Raw genomic sequence first — 27,917 nt, forward strand, 5'->3', positions numbered from 1 at the left:
GGCTCGCTCATACTGGAAGGGCCATCTGCTTTACTCGGTGTACCAATTCAAATGCGAATCCCATCTAGACACACCCTCACAGACACACCCAGAATAATGTTTAACCAAGTATCTGGGCAACCCAGGGCCATTGAAGTTGACACACAAAATTAACCATCACATTTGTCAAAGCATACGGCAGTTTGAGTTAAGTGCCTCATCTCTGATGAGGCTGCACTGATACCGTAGGATACCGTAGATAAGGCCACATTAGGGAAATATTCCTTCTTGGCCAAGGGAAGTCAGGAAGACACCCACAGGCTGAGGAAGGGAGTTCAGGGAGTGATCTATTGTATTTTTACCTCTGAAAATCCTGTCTTCCAGAACCATCAGGTGTATTGACTTGATCCCAGTGTTCTAGGAATTTTCTTCTGTAGGTTGTTAATTTCTCTACTTGTTCTGAAGTAAAACTATAGAGTGAAGACCAAACTGTATCAACCTTTCTGGTCGATTTGTCATTTTCCAAATTTAAACCTCAATGTTTTTCAACCTGGACCCTATTCTTTGGAATCATTCTTTTTCCCACTTTTTCTTTATGTAGGTTTAAGCTTCCAGGTATATTCTCAAACATTTTTCTTAGGTGGTCATTGTATAATCACACACAGTCCCAAAGGCCAGCTTGGAAAATATGGGCCAAGAACCTCAGCTCCTGGCCTAGGGAGGTTACAGCTGTATGGTGTTGACACTTGGATGACTTGCTGAGATCATCTAACAAATATTTACTAACCATCCACTTCCATGTTTAGACTAATGAAAGACTGCTCTCGAGGGGCTCACAACCTTGAGGAGAAAACAATTAAACAGGGTGCAGGGCAGAAGAGTATAAACCAGGGTAGCCAACACTCGACTCCCTGCACTGCTTACAAGCTGTGACCTTAGACAAGTCTCTTAGCCTCTCTGAGTCTTACTTTTCCCATTTGCAAAGTGGAAATAATAAAACTCTTCCTGAGGCATATTGGGAGGATTAAATGAATGAGTTGTGACTTTTCAAAGCAACTGAGCATGTTAGGGGGCACAGCAGACGTTCAATAAACTTCTTGGTCATACAGCAATACTCACACACACCTTAAAAAATCTCAAGATACATTAAAAACTGAGGAATGTTTTTAATTAACTTAAAAACTAAACTTTTACATATAACAGTGCTATGTTAACTAAACACACACTTAATGGTGACCATTGGTTCCAAGGACCAACTGACTGAGTGTCCGTAATTCACAGGGTGAGAGTTGCAGAAGGAGCAGGAAAATGACCCCTCATCCCCAGATTACATTAGGCAAATCTGACCAAAAAAAATCCAAATTTTTATTTATAATATTTGTTTCAGAAGATATTTATCATAAAAAAATTGAAGGCAATATTATGTTGAAGATACAGATAATAAAATGTTCTCTCTAAGTAACCAATATTGTGCAAACTGACTCAATGAAGGTTTTTTTCTTTGTTTTTTTTTTTTTTTTCAAAAACTGCCCATCTGAGTATCACCACACCTTGTTTATTCACACCGATAAGCACCCTTGGAAACTCACTGTTTAACTTATAGAACTTTGGACTTTATGGAAGTGAACAAACTTTAAAATCTACTTATTGCTAAAGTTGTTGGAGATTGTGCTTAGAAACTATTTTTCCAAATTTGCTTTGCACCTGAGGACTGTCTGCAACTGGCAATAAATATTAAAATAATATAGTTTAGTAGTTGATATATTCAACTATATATGTTGAAAAACAGATGTGTTCCCAAAAATTGGCTAAGAAAGTGAATTTCTAAAGGGAACCCTCCTACACTGTTGGGAACGTAAATTGGTACAGCCACTATGGAAAACAGTAAGGATGTTCCTCAAAAAACTAAAAATAGAGTTGCCATATGATCCAGCAATCCCACTCCTGGGCATATATCCAGACAAAACTATAATTCAAAAAGATACATGCACCCCTACGTCCAGAGCAGCACTATTCACAATAGCCAAGATGAGGAACCAACTAAATGTCCATCGACAGATGAATAGATAAAGAAGATGTGGTACATATATACAATGGAATACTACTCAGCCATAAAAAAGAAGGAAATAATGCCATTTGCAGCAACATGGATGGACCTAGAGATTATCTAAGTGAAGTAAGTCAGAAAGAGAAATACAAATACTATACAATATCACTTATATGTGGAATCTAAAATATGACACAAATGAACTTATCTACAAAACAGAAACAGACTCACAGACATAGAGAACAGACTTGGTTGCCAAGCAGGAGGGGGTGTCGGGGAGGGATGGATTGGGAGTTTGGGATTAGCAGATGCAAACTATCATATATAGAATGGATAAACAACAAGGTCTTACTGTATAACACAGGGAACTATATTCAGTATCCTGTGATAAACCATAATGAAAAAGAATATGAAAAAGAATGAATATATATGTGTAACTGAATCACTTTGCTATACAGCAGAAATTAACACAACATTTTAAATCAACTATACTCAAATAAATTTGTAAAAAAAGAAAAAAGAAAGTGAAGTTCTCAATATAAGCCCTCTACTTTCTAACTGGCTTTACTTATTTTTTTTAAATAAAGATGTTCTTTTGGAAAATATTCTAGCACAAATACACAATAAAACCACAGATACGCATATATTAAACAAATTTTTTTTCACACTGAGGTGAGGAGTAATCATTTCAATTCTGTTATTTAAAATAGTTACTGTACAGCAAAGTGTACAGCAAATAGTTACTGTACAGCAAAGTGTAAATGCAAAACATTCAAGAATTTTAAAGACATTTTATTGTTTTTAAATAATGCAATAACAATTTCAGGCATACATAAAAGTATGTATAGGGTGATTCTTTCTGTGTCCACCCATCACTCAGCCTCAACAACCATCAACCCCATGGCCAAACCTGCCCCATTCACACTCTCATCCACTTCTTCCCTCCCATATTATTTTGAAGCAAATTCCAGACATATAATTTCACTCATAAACATTTCAGAACTTATCTCTAAAATATAATGACTACTTTCTTTTCAAAGTAAACATATCAACATATCACCATTATCACATCTGAAACAATCAACAATCAGTCCTTAAAGTCATCAAATGTCCCACGTTCAAATTTCCAAGGTCCCATACGTGTCATAATCTAATATTTTTTAAAAATCAAGATCTGAGTAAAGTCCATGCTTTGCAGTTGTTTGATGGGTCTCCTAAGTCTCTTTTAAATTATTGGTCCTCCTCCAACTCTCTTTCCCCCCTTGTAATTTATTTTCCAGGAAACTGGGGTATTTGTCCTAAAGGGTTTCTTCTCTCAGGATTTTGCTGATTATATCCTGGGGTGGCCTGAAAAGAAAAACATCTTTTTCTGTACTCTATTTTCTATAAATTGGTAGTTGGAAGCTTGATCCATATGTATGATTTTTATTTTAATGTTTTCTTTGGCTTTTTATTCATTTAAGTTTTACTGAATACCTACTATGTACATGTCTGTTATGGCTGGTTGCTATGGAAACAAAGATGCCTCAAGAATTTAGATAAGAGTGAAGAAAATGCATGCAAACAGAATTATAATCAATGTGTCCAGTGTTTTTTAAAAAGTGTAAAATAGCTGCTAAGGGAGTGCCAGAAGGAAGAAACTAGCTTGCCAGAGGGAGGCTTCTTAAGGAGGTGACTTTTGAACTAGGTTTTGAAAGAAGAGTGGGAGTTTTCCAGATGAGAACCTGGGGAGAGATGAAGGGAAGGCAATTTCCAATCCAAGATATCAGCATTTGTGAAAGCAGAACATTGTATAAGAAGATAAATACAGCTTGAAGATCTATCCGTCTAAAGTAGGACCGCTGATGGCAGAGTTCCTGAACTGGATAAAAATACCTTTAATTCCCTCTACCTTATTTCTGCTCTGGGAAAATTAGCTGCTTGGTTCCCGCCTCCTCAGTCTCTAGAGGAGTCTGTGGCTTTTACATAGTTGACCGTCACGGCCAAGGGGAGCAGAACATGGAGAAGATGCCAAGAGCAGCAGAAGGAGAGAGAGGTCGGGCGATCTGGGCGCTCGTGACACAGCTTGGGCAGTGCCCAGCTAGCCTGGCCTGTGCCTGGGGCCTTTGGCACAGTACGTCACACATGTATTCAGAGGCCGCCTTTGGTGAGATGGTCAGGAGAGTGAAGTTTATCCTGGTCCCTTAAGCACACTCCTCTCAGCGCCTCTCCTCTTGCTCCCATCACCCCCGCTCCCAGTAAGATAAGGGCAGAATCTGATTCTGCCACATGACAAGATGCCTGCAGGAGACAGGGGACTGGAGGGAAATGTGGAGAAGGAGGGTGACAGGAGCAGAAGCTTCCAGGGCGGCCCTCGCAGTACAGTGTTCCTGCCTATCCCAGGCTGCCTCTCTGAGGCTGTGTCAATCCTGCCCCAATCACTAGGCTAACAACACCCACCCCGCTCCCTGCTTGCGGGACTATCTGTCACTTATTTTTACCATGTTGTGATCATTTCCACCTTTGGTCATGCTGGTCCCTCTGATATGATGCCCCCATCTCTCCCTTCTCTAACTGGCAAACCCCTACTCATCCTTCAAGGCCAGCTCAGGGGCCACGGGCCCTCGTCCCTGGATGACCTGCCCCCATCACTGTGCTCTCACAGCACAGGCACAAATCTTGGCTCCTGCATCTGTCGCTTGGTATGACCATCTGCTCATGTCCTCCGTTTCTCCTCCATTTGACTTTTTCAAAATAGGACTGAGTTCCATTCACCTGTAAGTCTCAGGGCCTAGTCTAGTGCTGGCACGTGAAGATATTCAGTGAGCATTTGCTATGTGACTAACTGGAAGTATTAACTAGAAAGATTTGGCTTGCACCCTTTGCCTCACTCCACCTTTTTTTCCCCTCCCAGTTATAAGAGGACATTGTAGATGGTGGTCTAGATATAATGTCCTGACTTGGCTATTGTGGCATAAGGCCTAAAATTAAGGCCCAATATTATGCATGCCTTGACATCTGGGGAAAAATGGGAGACCTCAAATGGCCTAACCATAAGTTCCCCTCCCCACTCTGCTCCAGAGGATAAGGTCCCCCAGCCAAACAACCCTCCTTATTAAATGGACCAGGTGCTAGTCCCTGAGTGGTGGGTTTCAGTCCCCTGCCAGCCCTCAGAATTCAAATAAGCCAGTCACATCCTCCCATGGGAATCAAGGGGCACTTCACCCTCTTGATGCTACACGAGAAGTCTGCCCTACCCACACAAGTCCTTGTTGTTATTCCATCCTCGAGTGCAACCTGCACGTGGCCCTGTGGGCAGTGTCCGCCTCCTCCCAGCTGTGAGTGTCGGTGACCAATAAACTGCTGTCAATCTCTTCTGTCCAGTGTCAGGGGTTGTGTGTCTGGCCGTCCGCATAACTCTAGGGTGCGAACACCTCCCTCACCAATGGCGTGAATAGGAGGTGATTAAAACCACCATGGGTTCCAGAGGAACAGTGGTGATGGTGGGAAGTGGGAGCCAGGTTGGCAGGGATGTAGAAGACCTAGCAGTCTTGGTTGATCTCCCTCGTGAGTTTCCTTTCCTATCATGCTGGGTTCCTGAGCTCTTATGGTAGTACTGGTGATCTGTCCATGGTTCCCAGTGCTATCAAAAAAACCTTACCAAAATGTGCCTGGACCTCAGTAAAAGCTACAAAGGTTACTACATTTTGGGTAATCCAGATATTTCAAAACATGGCAACCATGGAGTGAAAGTGTAACTTTTAAAAAGGTCTTTAGTTGAGAATGCCTGGCCTAGACCAAGCTAAGTTTTATAGGATTGCTGAGGTAAAAGTCTAAGAGAGCCCTGGGCTGCTGATTCCCTTATATCCCATATTGTTTTGCCCTCTTTAACCCAACTTAACCCAGGGGGAATCCATTCAGGAGCAAAGTACTGCCCAGCTGGGGTAATCCAAACAAGAGTAGATTTCTCTGGCTTGAATTATTTCCATAAATGCCTCACTTTCCACCTGGCATCAGTGCGAGGCCAGTGGAGTTATTCTGCAACTGCCCTTCAAGTTTGTGAAAGAACAGGCTCCCCTCAAACAGCAGCTTTGAGACAGAAACCACAAGTTCAAGATGCAAATCAGTGTCCCTTCACTTGATAAGATGCTTACTATATAATAATTTTTAAGATACAGGTAACAGAAAAATGGGGAAATGACAACAACCTAAAACTAAAATGAAGAAAACTCCAAGCTTCAGAAATCTATCAGAGTGATGTTCTCTTGAAAAAACTTCCCTTGCTGAATCACTCATTTTTAGTGTTATGGTAACTAATTCCAAAAGTGACTTAGTGTTAGCAAAAAGTTCAGAGTCCCTTCACAGTTCAAGTCCGTAGTTCTCTGGGTAATTGCTCAAGATCAGCCGGGTATTACTCTCTTATGTACCAGCCACAAATCATTTCAGGCCGCAGCATTCCGCCGTCTCTCACAGATAATTTTTAAAAGGTTCTTTGGCATCCAAAGGAGTTGGATACATCTGATAAATGTCTGAGACACTTTGGACAAGGTTCGAAATAATTTTTTCCGAGTAAAGACAGTATAGTAAAGGTAGAGCATGAACTGTATTCATTTTTTCACATTCCCTAAATATGTTCTAACGTTTGCATATTACTATGAGTGGCAGTACTATTTTTTATTATTTCAACCTTATCTTACTCTATGGAGCACTTTATGAAAGCTAGCAATAATTCTTACCTTACGAGCCTAAAAGGTGGGTTTATTACTTTAGTAAGACCTAAGTGAATAATAACGTTTCTCTAGCTCCACAGACCTCCTTGCCCTTTCCCAGGCAGCACCCTGGCAGGAAACCCAGAGGCAGCGCAGTAGACAAAGCTAGCTGTGGCAAAGCTGCTCTTATTTCTTCCACACAGTGTTCGCACTATGTATAAATATTGCTCCATTCACCTTTATTACAGGTGCTGACTTACAGAGGACTTACAGGAACTTGTCCATAGTCTCTCAGAACTAGGAACAGAGAGCAGAAATCTGAGCACTGGAGACTCCTGGAAACTTCTGGAGTACAAAGGGATACTGACAGCTCTCACGGTCCAGCCTTCACTTTCAGACATGCTTACGTCTAAGTGAGCCTCAGTGGGATACAGGCCTGGGGAATCCTTTTCCCCAATTTGATTACAGGAAGCCTGTGGTCAGAAGACTGGGTTGCAATCCTGATGTTGTCACTAACAGAGTATCCTTTGGTAAGTTCCTCTTTCTGGGCCTCATCTTCCTTATCTGTAAAGTGAAGACACTGAATCAGATGATCTTCAAAGGTTCCTTCAGATCTCAGCTTTCATATGCAGCAGATTATTTCTGAAGATGGTCCCACAGTCCCTCCTACCTCCTACTTTTTTGGTACACTTTACCAAATAGTTGTAATAAAATGCACACATTTTGACAAATGTTCCCTGTGTATACACCACCACAGTCAAGGTACAGAACATTTCTATCATCCCCAAAAGTTCCCTCATGCTTTTTTGCTGTCACCACCCTTCAGCCACAGGCAACCAGTGATTTGCTTTCTTCTCCTCTAGATCAGTTTATCTTTCCCAGAAATTCACATAAATAGAATCATACATAATGCACTCTTTTGTGTCTGGCTTCTTTCAATCAGCAGAACCACATCACCTTTGCAATGTGCCTGTATCACTCTCCCATCAAGAGTGGAATCCCAATCTTTTGACTCTATGCTGGCCCTTGGACTTGCTTTGACCAACAGAACACAGTGAAATTGATGCTGTGTAATCCCTTTCACTCCTTGGAAGACATCCACCACGTAAAAATGCTTGGGCTAGACTACTGAATGATGTGTGACCACATGGCAGGGAGAGAGAGAGAGAGAGAGAGAGAGAGAGAGAGAGAGAGGAAGCATGTGGAAGAGAACCCCACTGGGTGTGGAAGGGTGCCCCACCCAGGTATCAGCGCCAAGGCCCAGACAAGTGGATGAGGTCACCTTGGATCCTCCAGCTGAGGCACCCCAGTCAAGAGGAAATGGAGCAGAGAAGAGCCATCCTCACTGAGCCCTGCCTGAATTCCTAACACAAAGAATCATGAGCAAGTAAAACAGTCTTTGTTTAAGTCACTAAATTTGGAGGTGGCTTGTAACACAACAGTAGTTAACTGAAAAAATGAGTCTTCTGCACTGTTTTCTTTTAAGGTCCATCAGAATTTCTTTCAGGCTCTAGGACTATTAGCTAACTATACAAGTGTTTTACCTTAAATCTTTTCTACTTCTCTTACTCCCCTTTCTTCCTTCCTTCCTCCATCCCTCCCCCCTTTCTTTCTTTCTTTCCTTCTCTCTTTCTAATTGAGGTATATTTGGCAAACAACATTATATTAGTTTCAGATGTACAATATAATAATTCCATATTTGTATATATTGTGAAATGATCACCACAATAAGTCTAGTTAACATCCATTACCACACAGTATAGAATTTTCTTTTGATGAAAACTTTAAAGATTTACTATTTAGCAACTGTTAAATATACAGTACAATTAACTATGGTCACCATGCTGTACATTACATCCCCTGACAATTACTTTATAACTGGAAGTTTATACCTTTTGATCTCCTTAATCCATTTCTCACACTCCCCTATCCTCCACCAATGGCAACCAATTTGTTCTCTGTCTCCATGAGGTTGGTTTTTGTTTGTTTCTTTGTTTTTTAAAGATTCCATATATAAGTGAAATCATATAGTATTTGTCTCTTTCTAACTTATTTCACTTAACATATTGCCCTCAAGGTCCATCCACGTTGTCATCTTACTCCCATTTCAGATTGTTCTTCCCTAAGGTATCATACATTGCATCTAAATTCTTTCTAACTACACATTAACCCTGTTACTTACATGGACTTGAAAAATGTAGGGTGTTTTTCTTAGATTTCACTTCTACGTGATAAAAAAAATCTCAGATTCTTTCCCTCTTTCCTTCAGATCCAGTGTTCTGGCATTTGAATTACAGCATATTCTAGAGAAAAGAATGCAGAGTTTGGGAGCAAAGAGCTCTCACTTCAGACCAAATGAGCTGTATGGTTCTGGGCAAGTTTAAAAGCTTCCTGCACCTGATCTTCTCCATATAAAGTAGAAATATCTCATGTGCTGGTAGACAGAAGATAAAGTGCAAAAGCAGATGGAAGCGTTATTCAAAAGCAAAAGTACCTTTCATTTCCATAACTCTGACAGGTCCTCTTGCAATATTTGCATGCCCTCCATGGGTCAAGTTCTCTGTCACAGGGTTGAACATACAAGATACATTCACCTATCACCTGGAAGGCAAGAAAAACACTATTTCAGCCTTACAGCTTTTTGTTGGGAAAAGTGAGGGGTGTGTGTGTGTGTGTGTGTGCGGACGTTTTACTTTGTTACTCTCCGTAAATGCTTTATGGTGAGCTATGGCTCATTACAGTCAGGGAAAATCTGGTGAAGGAAACATTCTCATGGAAGGGTGAAAGCTGCGGTTTACATGAAGAGATGCATTGGCTTGTGGGGTAGTTAACTGGAGGGCTTAAGACTTTTAGAAGTCACTTCCAGCAAAGAAAGAATTATGGGAGTCCTGTCTCCCCAAGTACAACTCTAAATCAAAAATCATACTAGCCATAAAATAAAGGTAAAGAAACTCAGAAAGTTTCTGATTTGCACCATGATAGTTACTTAGAAGCTTCGTTTGAAGTATCAGATACAATCCATCTGATTTGTTTCCCCTCATTTTTTCTTGGTGCCCCTGTTTTCCTCGGTGTCCTAGGACAGTGGTTCTTCTGAACCAGCAGTAGCAGCAGCAGCGCCGGGGAACTTGTTAGAAATGCTAATTCTCTGCCCCAACCCCTAATTTACTGAATCAGAAGCTCAGGCTGTAGGACCTCGCAATCTGCATTTTAACAAGCCCTTTCAGGTGATTCTGAACCACTGACGTTTGAGAATAGCTGCCTTAGACAGATGCTTGAGCTGCCCACTGCACTGTTTCTCAAACTAGCTTTCATTAGAATCTCCTTGAGAGCTTTATAAAAATGCCCATGCTGAGACTCTAACTCCACAGCTTCTCATCTCATTGGTCAGGGGTAGGCCCAAGAAGGCAGTATTTTTTTAAAGTCTGATTCTAATATGCCAACCAGGATTGAGAATCACTGGCGTGTTGGGTAATCCAGCTCTCACCCCCAGGCTTGAGCAGTTGGGGGTTGGCAGTGGGGAGGGGGGGAGGTGAGGGAGGACAGAGAGGTCTGCTTCCTCAGTCCAGGCTGAAGGGAATGAGCAGGAATATAGGGATTGTTCCAAAGAATGTTCAAGCAAGTTTGAAACATAACAGATTTAAATGTGAAATGGGGAAAGGGAAGTATTGTAGTTAAGCCACAGTCTTCAGGAAACGTTTGGGTCAGTGAGCATTTTGGATTGAATGAAAGGGAGAAAATTTAGAGAAAACTGCTGAAAAAGAGTAGAGTTAGTACAACTAAGAAAATTCCTTCTGGTACCGTGTTGTGTACTAGAAACTTGTTGCACGTTTATATTCCAAATCTCTAAGCCAACATTCAGTTTACTCCTTTTAAAAAAATTTGGAAAAGGAACACCTCTATTTTTAAAAATTTAACATTGCTATTCTCCACATAATGTTTTACTGTATGCTTTATTGTAAGATTCGTATGGTCAGGCAAAGTCTGGGTGAAGGAAACATTCTCATGGAAGGGTGAAAGCTGACTGAATAGTAATTATCTTCACTTATACAATAGCCAACTGAAGGAAACCAGGAAAATCATTTTTAAGCTTTTAAAAACTATAGCCATAAAAGGAAAATTTTAGAAATGAATTCTTTTTGGTAAAAAGTTAGGTTTTTAAAAGGACTTGATTTTTAAAATGTATTTCATCATGTATTTTTATTTGATATGTTCATATTTTGGATGAAGTGAAGGGCAGAAAATAGAAATGTTTTGAAAAAAGTGGTAAAGTAGATGGCAAATGAAAGGTGAAAACAAGAAAAAAGATGTAGTGAAAAGACGGAAGGGGTCTGGGAGTAGAACAATATAAAACAGGAAAGGGATTTTTGTCTGTTTTTTTTTTTTTTCCACTGCTATATCTGCAGCATCTAGAACAAGGCATGACACATAATAATAAATATAGTATACTTGTTGAGTGAATGAATGATCTTACAGGATACCTCCAGTTTTGCATACCAGGATGATATGATTACTGGTTGGTTGAGGCATTAATATATGCGATCTTAAACTTATTTTTTTGTGTGAAGGACTTTCCAATCTGTCAGGTATACTTTGACATATAAACTTTCCTGGCCAAGGTGTGGCTCTTTCCCAACCAAAAGTTCCAGAGAAATGGAGGTTGAGACACGGGTAACTCCTTAGAGCAGCTGGCTGTTCTGATCCTCTTCACTCTCAAAACACCCCATTTTCACTTCCTTCAGAACTAATCCATCATTTATGCGTCAGCATCCTGTGGGGATGAAAGGGCGTTCAGAGAGCGGAAGGATTTAGCCAGCTAATTTTCATGTGAAACACACTCCCCAGGTGTGTCTTCATGTACTAGACATGACACTGAGGGTCCAGCACAGAAAAATAGTGACGTGGGGCTCACTGATGTCCGTCTTGCAAGTGTTCCGAATGTCCCAAAGCCCCATGTCTTGCTCATCAGACAGGCCACCGAAACTCCCAGATGGGGTTGAGCATGTGTCCGAGGGTCACCTAGGACTAGCAAAAAAGAAAAAAAGGACTTCCATTTTCCTCATAGATTTTTGTTGGGCTCACCTCAGAGGATTAATCTCTAGAATGAAGTGGAAAGCACCCTAGACATAAACGCTCACTTCTTTCATTATTCTCCTTTGGAAAACGTAATAGTGGGGTATCACTATCTCTTGGCTATTCCTCACCAATGATTGCTCCGAAACGAAAAGAGCAGGTCTGAAGAGATCAATTTTTCTTGTGTCACGTGGCTTTCGGTTTCGTGCTTCTCTCACGATGCCTTTAAGTAATGTGTCATGTGTGTTTTTCATTCACTGAGTCACTATTTACGAAGTCCCCCCCCCACCCCAGTACTTTGCCAGGCACTGTGCTAGGCTCCAGGGGACCCCAGTGAACAAAACACCTCCCGGCTCTCCCAGGTTTAGATCAAGTGGGGGAGAGAAGCCAAACAATAAGTATGTAAAATATGCAACATCTAGCAGGTGGCAAGAAAGGCTACGAAGGGAAACAAAAGGGGAGATCAGCAGTCACAAGCTGCGAGCCCAAGCTGGACTTCGGTGCTCTCAAAAAACACCCTCCTGCCCTCTCTTCCGTCACTGAGGGCTGTCGCGTAACCAAACAATAGACGCCTTCGCAGCGGGCTGGAAGCCCCTTTCTGAGGCTCGGCTGCCTCCGCCTTCTCTGATCAGGCAGTTTCCCTGGATATTCATACAAAACCACAGACTAACGGGATCCCCAGATAACTTTAACCCGCACAGTCCTCTCCTTAGGCCTGCGTCTGAGGCACCAGGGTGGACTCAGCAAAACACATCTCAGGACACTGTAAGCCCGGGTGACCCTCGCCCACAATTCTTTCTGAGGGAGGAAAAGAAAAGATGTGCGCTAAGAGTCCACAGAGAACTCGGTCTCATCAGGTTTCAGAATCGCTAAAGGAGACAGAGTCAGTTTAGGCGGAGGGCAGTCCTCAAACTCCAAGACTCCAATCAGAATGAAAACGTCGGGAAGGAAAAAGCAAACTTTCCCGGGTTTAACTGACACGGAAAACATCGCCAGCGGAGCCCGCGGAGGGCGGCCCGGCGGCCATTCAGGAGGCGCCGCTTCGCCACAGCTCTTTTCCCGCAGACAAAGCCTCCTCGTCAGTCCCTCCGCTGCCGCCGAAGCACCACGTTCGGCAGAAGAAAAAGAGAGCCGCTGCTCTCCATCAGGCAGCCAGACAATAACGGCGGCCAGGCCGCGCCTCGCCGAAAGGCAGAGGACCGGCATCTTTGTTTCCACCCTGTCCTTCAAACCCGGTCTCCGCGGGCTGTCGTAGCGCGGCGGGCGCTGAGGAGGAGAAAGCGACTCGGGACCACTCTTCCCGCTCGTTCCTTTGCAGCGGCAGGGACTGGGCCGCCTCCTCGGGCCGTGGCGGAGGCACCCGCCGAGCCCGCGCTCCCCTCGCCCACGACGCTGCTCCGTCAACCCCGCGGGAAGTAGCGCCGTCCGCGCGGAGGGAAACGGCGCGCGGTGAGACGCCCGGCCGCCGTGACGCGTCCGCGGAAACGCGGCTTCCTCGCGCTGGTGCGCGTCGACCGCCCGGGGCCCAGCCTGTGCTGGTGGCCGGAGCCCCCGGGCCGTCCCTCGGGAGTAGGCGGCCCTGGAGGCTGGCGGCTGGAGGGGTCCAGCCTCTCCGGCCTCACGGGCGCCATGGTAGGGCCTCCGTCCCGGGGTTGGGGGTTTGTCTGGCCCGCTGCTCCCCTCCCCAGCCGGACAGCAGGTGCCGCGAGTCGGGCCCCGAAGCACGGCGAGCGTGGCGGCCTGACTGGCCGGGGTCGGCCCGGAGCCCCCTCCCAAGCTCCCCCGCCGGGCGCCGCCAGCCTCGTGTCCCTGTGCTGGGAAGCAGGGTGGTTGTGAGTGCTCCAAGTGAGCGAATGCAGGTAAAATTCCCGGCGTTCAGCACACAGAGTAAAGTTCTCCAATAGAGCGAGCAGTGGAAAGGGACCCAGTATTAATACGTGCAGCAACGCGGATGGATCTAAAAAAAACATTATGCTGGGGGCCGGAGGAGAGGTAAACGCGGAAGACCTTAGTGTGCCCGATTGCGTTTATCTGAAATTCTAGAAGCAGCAAAACTGTGGTGATGAAAGCAGTTTCCTGGGGAGGGATGAAAGAGGCGAGAGGATGGGAGGCAGAGGAGCAGGAGGGAACTGTGGGCGTGATGGCGCAGTTCCGCGCCTTGATGGGAGTGGATTTTGAGGACGTGTGCAGTTGCAAAATCCAACGCTCTGCAGCCTTCAAATGGGTGATTTTATTACACTCCAATTACACCTCAAACGATTTTGGGCGGGGGCGGGGGTAGAGTTAAAGTAGTGAGTAAGGGTAGTCGAGGAACATGGGACCGTTTGGTGGAAAATAATTACATTTACAACATCTGAGAGCTGAACGCGTGCTCTCTCTGAACTGAGTGGCTCCTCCTCCCCTAGGAGTGAGTGAACATCTGCACTAAGACCAGCTCCGGCCCTCGAGGGAGGCACGGTACCAGACCCAGCTTGTGCGCCTCGCCGCTTTGCTCAGTCCCACCTCCACCCTCATCTTAACCTCTAGCTCAGTGCGGAGGCCTGGCCTCCACTGCTGTAGTTTCCTCTCAGAACAGCCTCCCCGTGGGTGAGGGTCAGGCTTCAGCACCGTCTCCCCCGCAGCCCGATTCTGATGGTCAGTCGGAGGCACTGGCTCCTCCCACCAGTCCCAGGCTCAGGTGAAAAACCCTGAGGTTCAGCTTGTTCTTGTCTCCTTGGCAATTGCTGGGAGGGTCAGAAGACACACCCAGAAGAGTGGGGCATTGGAGCCCCACGAGGCAAACTTACACCACCACAGAGGGCAACCTAAGAGGGCGGAGAGCAAGAAGTAGCAAACATATAAACTCCTCTCCCCTTTTCTCCATAGGCAGCTGGTCCCAAGGCATAATGGTTCTGCATGGCTTGTCGGGAAGGTGTCCCTGGGGACTGAGCAATCAGCTGTTCTTCTCTCGTGAAGCACCGCTTTCCATTTGCTTTCCTTTGCCTTTCCCCTCACTCTTGCTTGCCCTGGGATTGCACCTCCTAATAAAATCTTAGCGCTTAAACTTGGCCTCAGGCTCTGCTTTCTAGGTAATCCTTTAGCAGCCTTTGGTCTTTCACTCTGTGCTTTACTGAAAATTTCACAGCCACAATAGCAAACAAAATTAAGATTCTTTTTGGCTCTGGCGTACTGTCCTATTAGCCCTGAACTGCTACTTGAACAAGCAACCAGCTGAAACCAATACTAAGTACATACATTTATATACACATACCTCTGTGTGAGTTAGTAGAGATTAAAAATTTGTTTTTCCATTTATAGGTTCCTAGTGGTGTTTCCTCTCAAGAGTAAGTTCCTAGAGCACAGGCACTTGTATGTTTTGAACATTTGGAAGCTTAAAAAACTTGAGATGCATGTGAGTGCAAAACCAAGAAAATGCTTTTCAATCATGATCATAAAGCTGTCATTTTGTCGGGGGGAGGTCTGGTTATGTTTTTTGGTTCATTCATAAAGCCATGTTCTATCTTTGCTAAAATCTTATTATTAGGGAAGGATATGTTAAAACCACTTACAGGAACATCTTCTGTTCCTGAATGCTTTGCAAAACAATTTTTCTTTGCATTACTTTAAATATTGAAGACACTAAGTTTGTACTTTTAATGATAACAGCCACTGGCTTTGTGGCCTCCTGTTTATTGCAGGGTTGTCAGACCTTGTTCTTCCCTCCTACTTGGCTTGCCAACCATCTGTAACTTGATCAACAGTAATTTGAGATGAGACTGGCCAGGGTCATATGTTAAACAGGACATTTCCACTTTCTTGACCACAAAATCCTCCCTTTCCTGGCCACTTAAACACTGTTACATAATCTACAAACATGTGGCTCTGATGATGATCTGCTACATATGCTGGCAGAGGTCACACCTGCAAATCTACCTTTCTATTGGCACAATATTTTTTTTTTATTAGAGACATTTTTATTGCTTATAATATGGTGTACCAGAGCATTTAAAAGTTATTTTTAAAAACATGTTCCGCCTTTTCTACATCATCATAATGAATTGATTTTTACAGAGAAAACTTTGTCATCCTATCATGTGAACAATTTTTAATCTTTACATTTGAAAAATGTTTTTATCTGGGGTTAATTTCAATCACAAACAAACACAAAGCCAAGCTGTACACATAATGTATTTAAATAAATTTTCACAGAAAGAAAAAAACATTTAAAAATATCTTAGGTTATAGACATGCGGTATCAGAGGACATCCCATTAAGCAAATGTGAGAGCTTCTCTTTAAATTCTAGCACTTGATTCTTTCCAAATATATGAGGGCAGATAATGTTCTAGGTTTTATATATACAAATAGGTCTTGGCCTTTTCAGAATAGGTCATAAGCTTTGCTGCAGTTGTCGTTACTCAAACATTTTTAGAATTCTTTAGAGTTCTGAAAGAGACTGAGTCACATTCTTTTAAATAACATCATCAGTGATAGCAAATCTTTCTCTCTTGAGAGTGGATTTAATTTTTAGAAATACCCCACAGTCATTTGAAACCAGACCAAGCTGAGGGACATTGTTTAGCAGGAGAAAACAACACGAAAAAATAATAAGTGAACGGAGTGATACTTTTCTAAAAATTAAACCCTTAGAAAAGGAGAATTAAGGAAAAGATTGAAGCAGAAATTAATGAATGAGAAAACAAAAAACACAATTATTGATCAATTCCAAAAGTAATTCTTTGGAAAAAAATAAAGTAGAGAAATATCTGGCAAATCTATTTAATTAAAAAAAGAAAATATAAATAAAATTATAAGGGAGAAAGGAGACAACAGATATGGAGAAGTCTGAGGGGATTATATGAGAATACTATGTATAGTTAGTTATATGCCAATATATGTTTTTTCCAGGAAAAACATAAATCACCCAAATTTAATCAAGAAGAAGTTAGAAAAACTAAGTAGATCAAAACTAGAGAAGAAGTCAAAAAAGGCTCACCCTAGGGATTTTATAGGCAAATTCTTGGAAATTTTGAAGGACATGTAATTCCCTTTCTGCATGCATAAATATATTAAAATTTAATCCATTTTATGAAGCAAATATAATTATTATAAAACCTATCAACTGTGGTACAAAAAGAATAGCCAAAAAATATAAAGTCACATAAGAAATCAAATGCCAGAATTCCCCCCAGAACTATCAGCAAATTACATTCAATGAAATAAGTAATTTTTAACATGATCAAGTAGCTTTTATCCTAGAAATGCCAAGATATTTTAATAATGGGAAAATAATTGAAATAACAAATCATACATTTAGGCCATATAAGAAAAAACTTTGTTGTCTCAATAGATGATAAAAATCTAACACCTACTCCTGATTAAAACAACTAAATTTTTTAAAAGACCTCTTAGTAAATATTAAACCAGTAGCCAGCATCATATATTTTAATAAGGTTCTATAAAAATAATAATGCTAATGATAAGACAGCCAAACTGTAAGGAAGAATAGAAAGTGTATAGTAATTCCTCACCCTCCCATCATCACTCCTTATTCTCCTTCCCAGACATAACCTTCATTAACAGTTTCTTACATGTCCTTCCAGAAATCTTCCATGAACATAAAAGCATATGACCATCCCTTTGAAAAAAACAAATAGAATCTTACTATACGTATTGTTCTGCACTTGATTTTTTTCATTGTATACATTAACTTGGACATCTTCCCATATCAGCACATAGATCTACCCAAAATTTTCATAACTTATTATATGAATATATATGTGAATTATGTAACAGTTCACATATATGAATGCGCCATAATTTTTCACTCCCCTATTGGGGAACATTTTCTAGTTTTCTGCAATTCTATACAGTTACACTGAGCATCCCTGAGTATAGGATTAATGCCTAGCAATGGAATTGCTGGATCCATTTCTGAATAGATATTTCCAAATTAGCATCTAAAAATTAGTCTGGATTAATTTATAATCCCTCTAAAAATGTTTGCAAAAATATTGATAATTGTTGAGGGTAGGTGGTGAGCACGTGAGAGTTCATTTTACTATTCAGTCTACTTTCGTGTGTATTTTTAAATTTCCAAACTCAATGATATGACAGGACAGGCATTCTCATTAAAATCAGGTATAAAGATGCCCTCTATCAGCACTGTCCTTTAAAATTATGCTGAAATAATTAATTCTGACAAGAAACAGAAATAGGTAAAATATTGAAGGCAGAAGAAAAGTTACCTTTATTTGCAGATAATACTTTTGCCTAGAAAACTCAAGACATGATTAAAAAGCTATTATAAAATAACTATTAAAACCAGTAACTTTTCCAGATCCAGTAATAACCTGTAGGGAAATATGTATTTTTAAAAGATTCTATTAAAATACAAATAATATTGGCAACACCTGGAAGGGATTGATACAAAAAAAGAGAGAAGAGAAAAAGCATGAAAGCAAAAAGATTTAAATAGATTGAGAAATCTGTTATGCTTCTAGATAAATGTATCTATTCCTTTATTTGTGATTTTAACCCAAATTCTAATAAGAATTTTTTTTTAAGTTGAAAAAAAATTAATTTCCGTTTGGAAGAAAAAGCAGGAGAGTAGCCAGAATACTTTTGAAAAGGAAGAATAATAATAGGAGATTCACTGTACCAGATGTTAATACATGTTATAAAGCCACAATAATTACAATGATTTTGGACTACTGAGAAAAGCTTGACAAATAGATTAATAGTTCAGAAAAAGCCCTGAAAGAAAATTTAATATGCCAATAAATGAAGCATCACCAACGGGGAGGACATAGATTATTCAAAACTGGCCAGTAATTTAGTCGATTAGATGCTCACTTCATACAATTTACTGAAGTACATCCCAGATGGATCAAGGGCACAAATGTAAAAACGAAACTGTGAAAGAACTAAAAGAAAATATGAGTCCCTTAAATAAGGGATTTTGAGTGGGAAGAAAACTACGAAATAGAAGATATATAGATGTATCTGCATAAGCATTTAGACCATCTGTATGTCAAAAATTACAAACAATATTAAATAAAAAGTTAAGAAGTAGAAAGATATTTGCCATAAGAGTTAGTATTTGCAACAAGGTCCTTAAAAGCCTTTTCAAAGAAGCAATCCCAACACCTTTTGGGCAAAGACAGCATCACTGTATTATGGGTTATGTCTTATGAGTTCAGAGGGAACCACTTTGAAGAAGAGAGTTCATTCGGAAGAATCATTTGTCCCAGTTTTAGAATGCGAGGTTTTTGCTTTTGGTACGTTTTGTTTTGTTTGTTTCCACCTCATTTCATGTGTACAAAGTGATGATATGTGGATTACAAATGCTTTTTTTTCCATTTTCTTTTTCAAAATCACCCCTAGAATATTGTGCTTCCCTCTCTCCTCTGAAGGGGTTCACTTGATTTATCTCATTGCAAACGCAGGGGTAGATAATCTTACTATCCCCATTTTCCAGATTAGGAAAGATGTATCTTTGTGGCTTTAAGTACAAATAGGCAGCAAACTGAAATATCGACATAAGTCATTAGAGGAGAAGCGACGCCGAGTGAACACGATTTAGAGAAAGAGAGGCAGTGTGCTCAGCCAGGAAGGATTCTTACATCCTGCCCCATCTTTGGCTGTCACAGACCACGCCCAAGGGATACAGCCTAGCTATCTGCAGTGCCTGAATGAGGACAGGTCGCAGAGGCCCCGCTGGAGAGAGGAGGCTGTGAGGAAGTTCACAGATGCCTTCACTTGTGCTAACACCTTCTGGGGGCTCAAAACAGAGACTGTTCTGAGCATGTACCGACTTCACAATATGCATGAATTGTCTCATGTAACCATCACCAAACAACCTCAGGACTTAGGTACTTTTACAATCTCCATTTTCCACATTAGGAAACTGAGGCACGGAAAACGTTAAGCAGCTTGCTGAAGCTCACACAGCAAGGGAGTGGTCGAAACTGTATTTGAGCCAGGCAGCTGGGGCTGGAGCCCAAACCCCTTGGCCACAAGTAACCATGTATAAAGCCCTTTCATCCACAGGAGCACATTTGTCCCTCACAACTTTGTAAGGAGGTCAGGAAATATTCTCCCTGATTTACACTAAGAAAGTGGGAAGCCAGAAATGGGTTACTGGAATTAGTCATCTTTTTTTTATATATATATATACTCTGAAGAAACAGCATGGATGGACATGTGATAAGGAATGACTGGAGGGAAAACAACACTTAACAAGGCTTGGATCAGAGAAAGAAGTGCCCTAAACTTTAAGTAGATTAAACACAAGCTGCAAGGAGGGAAAGGGAGCTGGGGAACAGGCAAGGGGAGGTTATCCTAGCATGGGGAGAATGAAAATCATTCTAGCTCACCAGCCATCAGGTCTGTCATGATGCTGGATGATAAACAGTGAAAGAAATCACACCCACAGCATTCTCATCATGTTGAACTCGTTTACTTTCCTGAAATACTAGCTCTACTCTATGTCACTATTTGTCTAAGAATACTGTTAATTCATGTCTCTGTTTACTTACCTGGGCTTTGTTAGTTTAGATAACAAGACTAGAAGTTATGTCTAAACAGCCAAAATGAAGGTCCATTGCACAATAGGATTTTCATGTAGTTTTAAAATACAATCATGGTAATAAAGTTTATGCAAATACTTTTAGAATTTGCTCTCATAGAACTAAAACAGTATTAGTTAACCTCTGAACTTGTTGCTTGTTTTTTGATCACCTTATTTCCCACTGTTGTGAATACAAAGGAACTTCACAAGAAACTCTCATGTTCTGATAAACTTACATCTATAAAATGATCCACGTTAATTAAATGCACTGGAACTAACTCTATTTAAAAGTAGGAAAATAAAGAATCCTTTTACTCTAAGACTGTTGCCCACTCATTTATCTGGTTTTGTTCACCTCAAATGATAGGTATCAGAAAATATATACTCTATACTCATTTCAAAATGTTCCTAAAATTGATACGTGTCATCAACTGCAAAGGGAATTCTTTAACCTATTGTAAATTACAGCATTAACCTCAAGTTGCATGTAATGTTATATCAGTATAAGATTTATCATAAGAACAATGTCTAAGTATAAACGTTTTCATAAATAAATTTCTATCTAAATCCTCTCTCAAAAGTGAGTAAATTTCATGTAATAAGTCCTTCCTAACTTCCTTTTCCTGCTCCAAATCCACATTCTTTCCTTCTATAACTCTTGGCCATCAAAATCCTTCAGTGAGCTGTAGCCACCAAACAGGTTTCCAGGATTTGATCTCAAATAGTTTTTAAAAATGGGGGGATTGTTCAGACTGAAATATTTGGCTATGCCTCAGGGGAAAAAAATAAAAGGCACTCTTAATCCATGGTTCTGACAGCACTGTTCTGATTTTTTTTTTTAAATTGCCAGTGCTGGCATGAATGAAATATAGAATGATTCATCCAATGAGAATTTGAATGCTGGTAGAAAACTGTACAGAAAATCCAGGTGAGTTGAAGGAGAAAGAGATCAGGGACTTGTGAGGAAAATGCAATCAGAAAACGAAAAGAGAGGTTCTATGAACGCAGGCAAACAAACATAGCAGGTTTGAACTCTAATAGTTAAAGCCTGCTAAAGGCCAGTGACAGATGACACCAGGATGGGAGAAGAGCCAAGGGTGAGAAGTTTCTAAGCTGACTGTTAAATAGATGTAACTCACTGATGAGTGTGCCCATGTGGGATTTTAATTACTCAGACATCTGTTTAGCGAAGTGTATAGTAAATAGGGATCAAATACAGAGATCAAATTATGTGGGGAAGAGAGTGGAGATGACATTCATGACTCAGAAAGGAGAGCTATCAGCCAGGGGAAGATCAATCCCGGCTTTACATCTCACCAACAGAGAAGCAATTATTTTAGATGTGGGGCTGGTTTGCATCCTAGGTCATGAATTTAATTAAATAACCCTCGAGTGGCAGAAAACAGAACAAACCACTGTATTTAACTGTCAGTAAGACATGCTGCAAATCAATGGTCCAAATTCCTCCTCTTCTCCTTCCCTCCTTACAGCTGTCAGTGACAAACAAGGAAAAAGAAGCTAATAGTTGATGTAACAACATGGATGGACTTGGAGGGCATTATGCTATGTGAAATAAGTCAGACAGAGAAAGACAAATACTGTATGATATCACTTATCTGTGGAATATTTAAAAAAATAAAGAAATAAATACAACAAAACAGAAACAGACTCACATATATAGTGGTTATAGAGGGGAGGGAGGAGGGGCAAGTTAGGGGTAGGGAATTAAGCACAAATTACCATGTATAAAACAAGCTACAAGGATATATTGTACAGTCAGGGAATATAGCCAATATTTTATAATAACTTTAAATGGAGTATAATCTATAAAATTATTGAATCTCTATGTTGTATACCTGAAACTAATATAACACTGTAAATCAACTATACAAGTAAAAAAATAATTAAAATAAAAGCCAGTTTAAACCTAAAAAAAGTCCAAAGTGCCTTAACCAATGGGTAAATGCAATAGTTACAATTAAGACTGTCATTTGATCCTTTTAATGTCTGAAACATAAGAGCTACAAACCGGTATTTTCTATACAGTGAATTTTGTGGCAAAATAAGCCACAGTATACACAAGCCTCAACATTTGCTAGCACCTAACTTAAAGTTAGATGATTTGAAAACACAACAGACAAATCCTTCATGCTTTCAAGGTCAGTTTCTAAATTTGACATCTTAGATTGGAGATGGCATTACCCAGGAATTTAAGGTCAAGGTTTATGAATTTAAGGAAAGGGTTGGAGATCTAAAAACACAACAGACAAATCCTTCATTCTTTCAAGGTTAGTTTCTAAACTTGACATCTTGGATTGGAGATGGCCTCACCCAGGAATTTAAGGTCAGGGTTTATGTTAAGCAGGACCTCAAATCAAGTTTAGAAACAAGCAAATCTTTAATCCTGTCTTTAAGGGGATAGTTTGAGAGAAAAGGTTAGAAAAACAGGTCAACCTCCTGTAACTATGAGGTTGTCATTTGTTTTTACATACTGAATGAAATATGCCTGTTTGGTGTTCAGTGTCTTGTGCCTATTTTATTCCCTGTGTCTGGGCAAATGTGTTTATATTAGAAAACTCCATAAGGGCAGGAAATTTAGCTTTTCTTTATAATAAATCATCTGGAATAAACTCCACTGATCTAAGATTATGGGGCCTGGTGTGCCCAACTGCTGGCCAAAATGTGTAATCTGTCACTGACTGTCAGATTGCCCATAAATCACATATTGGTTTGCACAGAATAGAAGAGTTTACAAAATTGTTACATGCATCATTGCAAGTTATCTTCATAAGCATCTTATGAGTTTGCTGAGCAAGTATTATCACCTTTACTATTTAACAGACGTGATCAGAACCCAAACTTTCACCATCTCCTTTCAGGTACCACTGATACACACCTATTTCCACAACAGGTGAACTGAATGAATAATAATAAGGTTCAACCAATAATAAGATTCAACCATTCTATTCCTGAAATGATAAAAATAAACTGTTGTTCATGTAAGCTAAATGAGATATCCTAATGATAGTTGAATTTTAAATAAACTGCAGGGGTTGGGTAGGGGAAAGAGAGGATTGGAATTGACAAAATTCAAACCAGGAGTGAAAATAACAAAGAATACCATCAGTGAGAGACACTATTTTTCCTCTAGCACAAATAGAAAATATTTTTTTAAAAGTCTCATAATAGACTTTGCAAAGAATAAAGAAAGCTTCATTTTGCTTTAAGTGTTTTATGTCAAGAAACATTTCATAGCATATATTTTCCAAACTGCATATGAACAACTTAAAGCACCCATTCAAATTCCACTAAACATTTTTATTTTTCTTAGCTTAAAACTGTTTGATAAGTATGAAATGATTTAAGAAGTGAAAAATTTCAAATACAACATACAATAGCAAGAAATACATAATAGGAAATTCACCATTCCCACAACATTTGAGGAGGTCTTATAGTAGATGGACTAATTTCTGTCATTATTAATGAAGAAAGATGGAAACCACCTTTATTTTCTCAGTTTGTTAAAAGGTTCATATGAGAAGCTGGGCAGGCAGGAAGGAGAGAAAGGGAAGCTACAAAACTGAGGATAAAGATTACATTTTCTTATGCAATGGATCTAAGAGATTACTGCAAGGAAACAAAATAGGCCCTTTTCAAAAAGTATTAAAAAGTCAAACTGCAGGCAATTGTAGACTGATACAAGGCAAAAAGAAATGGGGTAATCTTGGGTATGATGAAATTTAAAAATATACAACAAAGCTATGTACTGTTAGGAAATGATGACAGAGATGAATCCAGAAAATACCAAAAATAAATGGGTAGGTTTCTTTTGAGAGGGGAAAAAAAAAAGAGTCTGAGAAGGAAACCTGAAGGCCAACCAGACTGGAAACACTGTGTCCAAGGGGCTCTCTGGTTACCATTTATTTCCTCTCCAGGCCTCCAGGGGAGATCACTGTAAGGAATGTCCTTTAGATTAAAAAAAAGACACAGCTGCCAACTAACCAAGACTCCTGAGTCTAATCACATATTCCCCAAGGTCAGAAACACTACAACGGAAAAATGAAAAGGACAGTTCTAATGCTGTTTTTATATAAAATTTTATCACAACTCCCTCTTACCCTCCTCTCAGCTCTGTTTGTGAAAATGTAAAGTCTGAGTCGGACAGTATTCTTTTCAAATTTTTCCTTAAATCCCTGAAAATCTGACTTTTGAAACCTGGGAATGTGAAGCTAGGACAAGGGAACACTGAGGACCCATTTTATTTGCTTGCTTCCTTGTTTATTCATGAGCAGGGCTAGACTAAGAAGAAACCTTTCAATGAAAATGGAAAGCATGCCTGCAATAGCATAGTGCTTAATATTGACTTCTACCCTGTCCAGCCCCAGGAAAGGTAAGGAACAGTTTAGGTAGGGTAAGAAAAGGTTTAGGAAGCTTAGGATGAAGAGGAGACTTCCTAAATTTTAAGAAAACCTGCCAGGTTATTGATAGATTCCATGTGTTCGGCTAACACATTTGTGTAACCAGCATCAGTATGTCTTTCAAATGCCCTGTACTTTGTCATCAGTGTCCTCTTTCAGCTAGTACTTCCCTTGGATATCCTACTGTGGAATTTGCAAGGCCAGCCTTCCTTGCCTGTGCCTGTGAGGAATTGGCAAAATAATTAAGAGTTTTTGAACACCATCTTTCATCTGTATCTAGTTGGAAGGGTGTGTGGGTGTGTGCGTGTGGTCTTTAATGGAACAATATCTAATGCCTTAGATCCTTTAATGTCTTTTAAAAATTTACCTTTAGATCATATCCTATGCAAATGAACATGAATAGTTCCTCATACATTCAAGCCACTAATTTTTAAAGTATTCCATAAATTTAGAAAATATCCAAAGGTTTTTCACAGTGAATAAAGCTAGAATGTATTTAGTTCAAATATTTAGAAAGAGCTTTAACAACTGTCATTCATAAATACTCTGCTGTGAATTTGAGTATAAAAATGTAACTTTGCTCAGTTAGTAAGTGGTTGATAGCTGTCCACTCTCTGCAGAAGTATATCTGAATATCCAGGGGAATAATACCTGAAAAAGAAAATTTTCTATTAGATCTTTGTGAAAAGATTCGGCACAGTAGGCAAAAAAGATTTAATATAAGATATTTATCTGAAATAATTCTCTGAGTAAAACCTCTAATACACTGACCAGTTATGCTCCAGGAATGCTTTGTGCACAAGGGTAGAGATGATCAAGGAAGAGAACAACAGCTCACCAGACTGTGCCAGAGAAACAGCAAACATTTAAGGGATATCAATGCAATGGCAAAGAAGGGGTATTTTCAAAGCCAGGAACTTGGATCCAGTAACAGTATTTTATTACAGAGACTTTGTTTTCATTATGTCAAGTGACTGATGTTGCTTTCATGATCACAGCAATGGGTTTTTTTGTAAGTTAGACAACACAGTCTATCATTACTAATCAACTTCCACATTCTGACTACCCTACAGGTTATTCTCAACATACGGTTTTTTTTAAAATTAATTAATTTATTTATTTATTTTTGGCTGTGTTGGGTCTTCGTTGCTGCACGTGGACTTTCTCTAGTTGCAGCGAGCAGAGGCTACTCTTCGTTTTGGTGCACGGGCTTCTCATTGCGGAGGCTTCTCTTGTTGCAGAGCATGGGCTCTAGGTGCATGGGCTTCAGTAGTTGTGGCACAAGGGCTCAGTAGTTGTGGCTCGTGGGCTCAGTAGTTGTGGCGCATGGGCTTAGTTGCTCTGCGGCATGTGGGATCTTCCTGGACCAGAGCTCAAACCCAAGTCCCCTGCATTGGCAGACGTATTCTCAACCACTGTGCCATCAGGGAAGCCCTCAATGTATGTTTTAATCAGATCTGGCTACCCATAAAAACAAAAATTTCTGGGAGTATAATTCACATTAAACAGCTATTCAATAAATAGTTTACAAATACTTCATCATACTAACCTAGGAAATAAATCCTTTTCGTTGGTTTTGGGCATCTATAGTACTATAAATTTACATTTATAAATTTATCATTTTATAAAATATATAGTATAAAAGTATTATATATAATTGATTATTATTAATGCATTGTGAGATGCTTCATATACCATGAAAAGAATTTATATGCATATAAAAGTATGTCAAATAAAATTTGGCATTCTAGAATACACTAAATGGATAAAAAAATCTAGTAAGTGTAATTTAAAATTTTCTAAAACATTCAAAATAATTAAACCTCCTAAGGTTAATAAAATAAATAATAAAACCTAATATTCAAGACTTGCTTTATCCTTTGTTAATAATCTTTATCTATCCTCAGATGCTTGACTTAAAACCTCATAATTTATATTACATTAATTTCTTCCACAATTTGTCAAGTTAACGTGGATAAAACTGTGTTTTCTCAACAGTGTGCTTATAGGCAGTCATAGATAAACAGATACATACATGCATACATAAAGAGCTACCTTAAAGAATGTATCTCCACCAAAGGCCTCCTATCCTTGAAAAAAACTGTCCCTCAGCAGTGAGTCTCTTCAAAGTATTCCTAAACCAAAGAAGTTACAACTGTTTCTCTCTGAGTTAGTCACAAATTTTAAGCAGGCCTCACCTTCCTGGGTCTTATAAATGTGTTAGACACTAGATAGGTACTTTTATAGAAATGGTAGAAAGTGAATTTAGAAAAACCAAAACTTTAAAAATTGTGCTGTTTCATATGGTAGGCACTAGCTACATGTGGTTCTCGAGCCCTAGAAATATGACTGAGGAACTGAATTTTTATATTTAATTTTGATTAAAAATATTAATAACTGATATTCAATTAGTTATTAGAAAAATTTTAGGTGTGCTTGGAACAACTTGTGAATCTACTTTTTTAACTGTAAACTTATATAATCTAAATACAGATCATGTATTTCCAATGAAATTTAATATCTGAATTGAGATGCACTAGAAGTGATAAAATACCCACTAGATTTCAAAAACTTAGTATAAAAAATGTAAAATAGCTGATTGATAATTTTTATACTGATTACAAATTGAAATTATAAAGCTTAGATATATTGGGCTAACAAAAATATATCATTAATATTTATTTACCCTGTTTCATTTTACTTTTTAAAATGTGGCTACTAGAATATTTTAAATGACATATGTGGCTCATATTGTATTTCTGTTGGACAGTATTGCTTTAAAATAAATGTCCCCAATAAATAAATTAGGACTTACCTATAATTCTTGAGGTTTTACCTGGCTAATTGCCAAGCTAATTGCCACTGTATACCTGTCTCCCCAGGGACCTCAGCGATGCCACAATCTCCAGGATTCCCCACAGGGAAGGAAATGTGCTCAGGACTTACACTTCTCACCCCCTCAGCAGGGTGTACATTTATCACTACCTAACTTCTCATAAATGCATACAGATCACGTATGTATCTCAGTGTATGGACCCATAAATAAGTACATCAAGTTGCCCATTAACTGTCAGAAATCCCATTCCAGCTAGAACCTGTCTGATGCTAAGGAATTCTTTTTTTTTCTTTTTGGCCTATTTTTATTTAAGGAAACTTCATACTGTT

General features: G+C 39.7%; 1 protein-coding gene across 2 annotated transcripts in view; it reads right to left on the reverse strand.

Annotated features, from left to right (window-relative positions):
* Window positions 1-23,760: 23,760 nt before the first annotated feature.
* The window catches only part of SPAG6 (sperm associated antigen 6), a 74,202-nt gene continuing 70,045 nt past the window's right edge, over window positions 23,761-27,917 (reverse strand). For both annotated transcript variants that reach the window (XM_059915301.1, XM_059915300.1), the window contains one exon: window positions 23,761-25,403. In XM_059915301.1, the coding sequence (XP_059771284.1) occupies window positions 25,338-25,403 (66 nt within the window). In that variant the 3' untranslated portion in view covers window positions 23,761-25,337. The remainder of the gene's footprint in view (window positions 25,404-27,917) is intronic.

The sequence above is a fragment of the Balaenoptera ricei genome, chromosome 2 (genome assembly GCF_028023285.1).
Source record: "Balaenoptera ricei isolate mBalRic1 chromosome 2, mBalRic1.hap2, whole genome shotgun sequence".
In the NCBI taxonomy this organism is placed as follows: domain Eukaryota; kingdom Metazoa; phylum Chordata; class Mammalia; order Artiodactyla; family Balaenopteridae; genus Balaenoptera; species Balaenoptera ricei.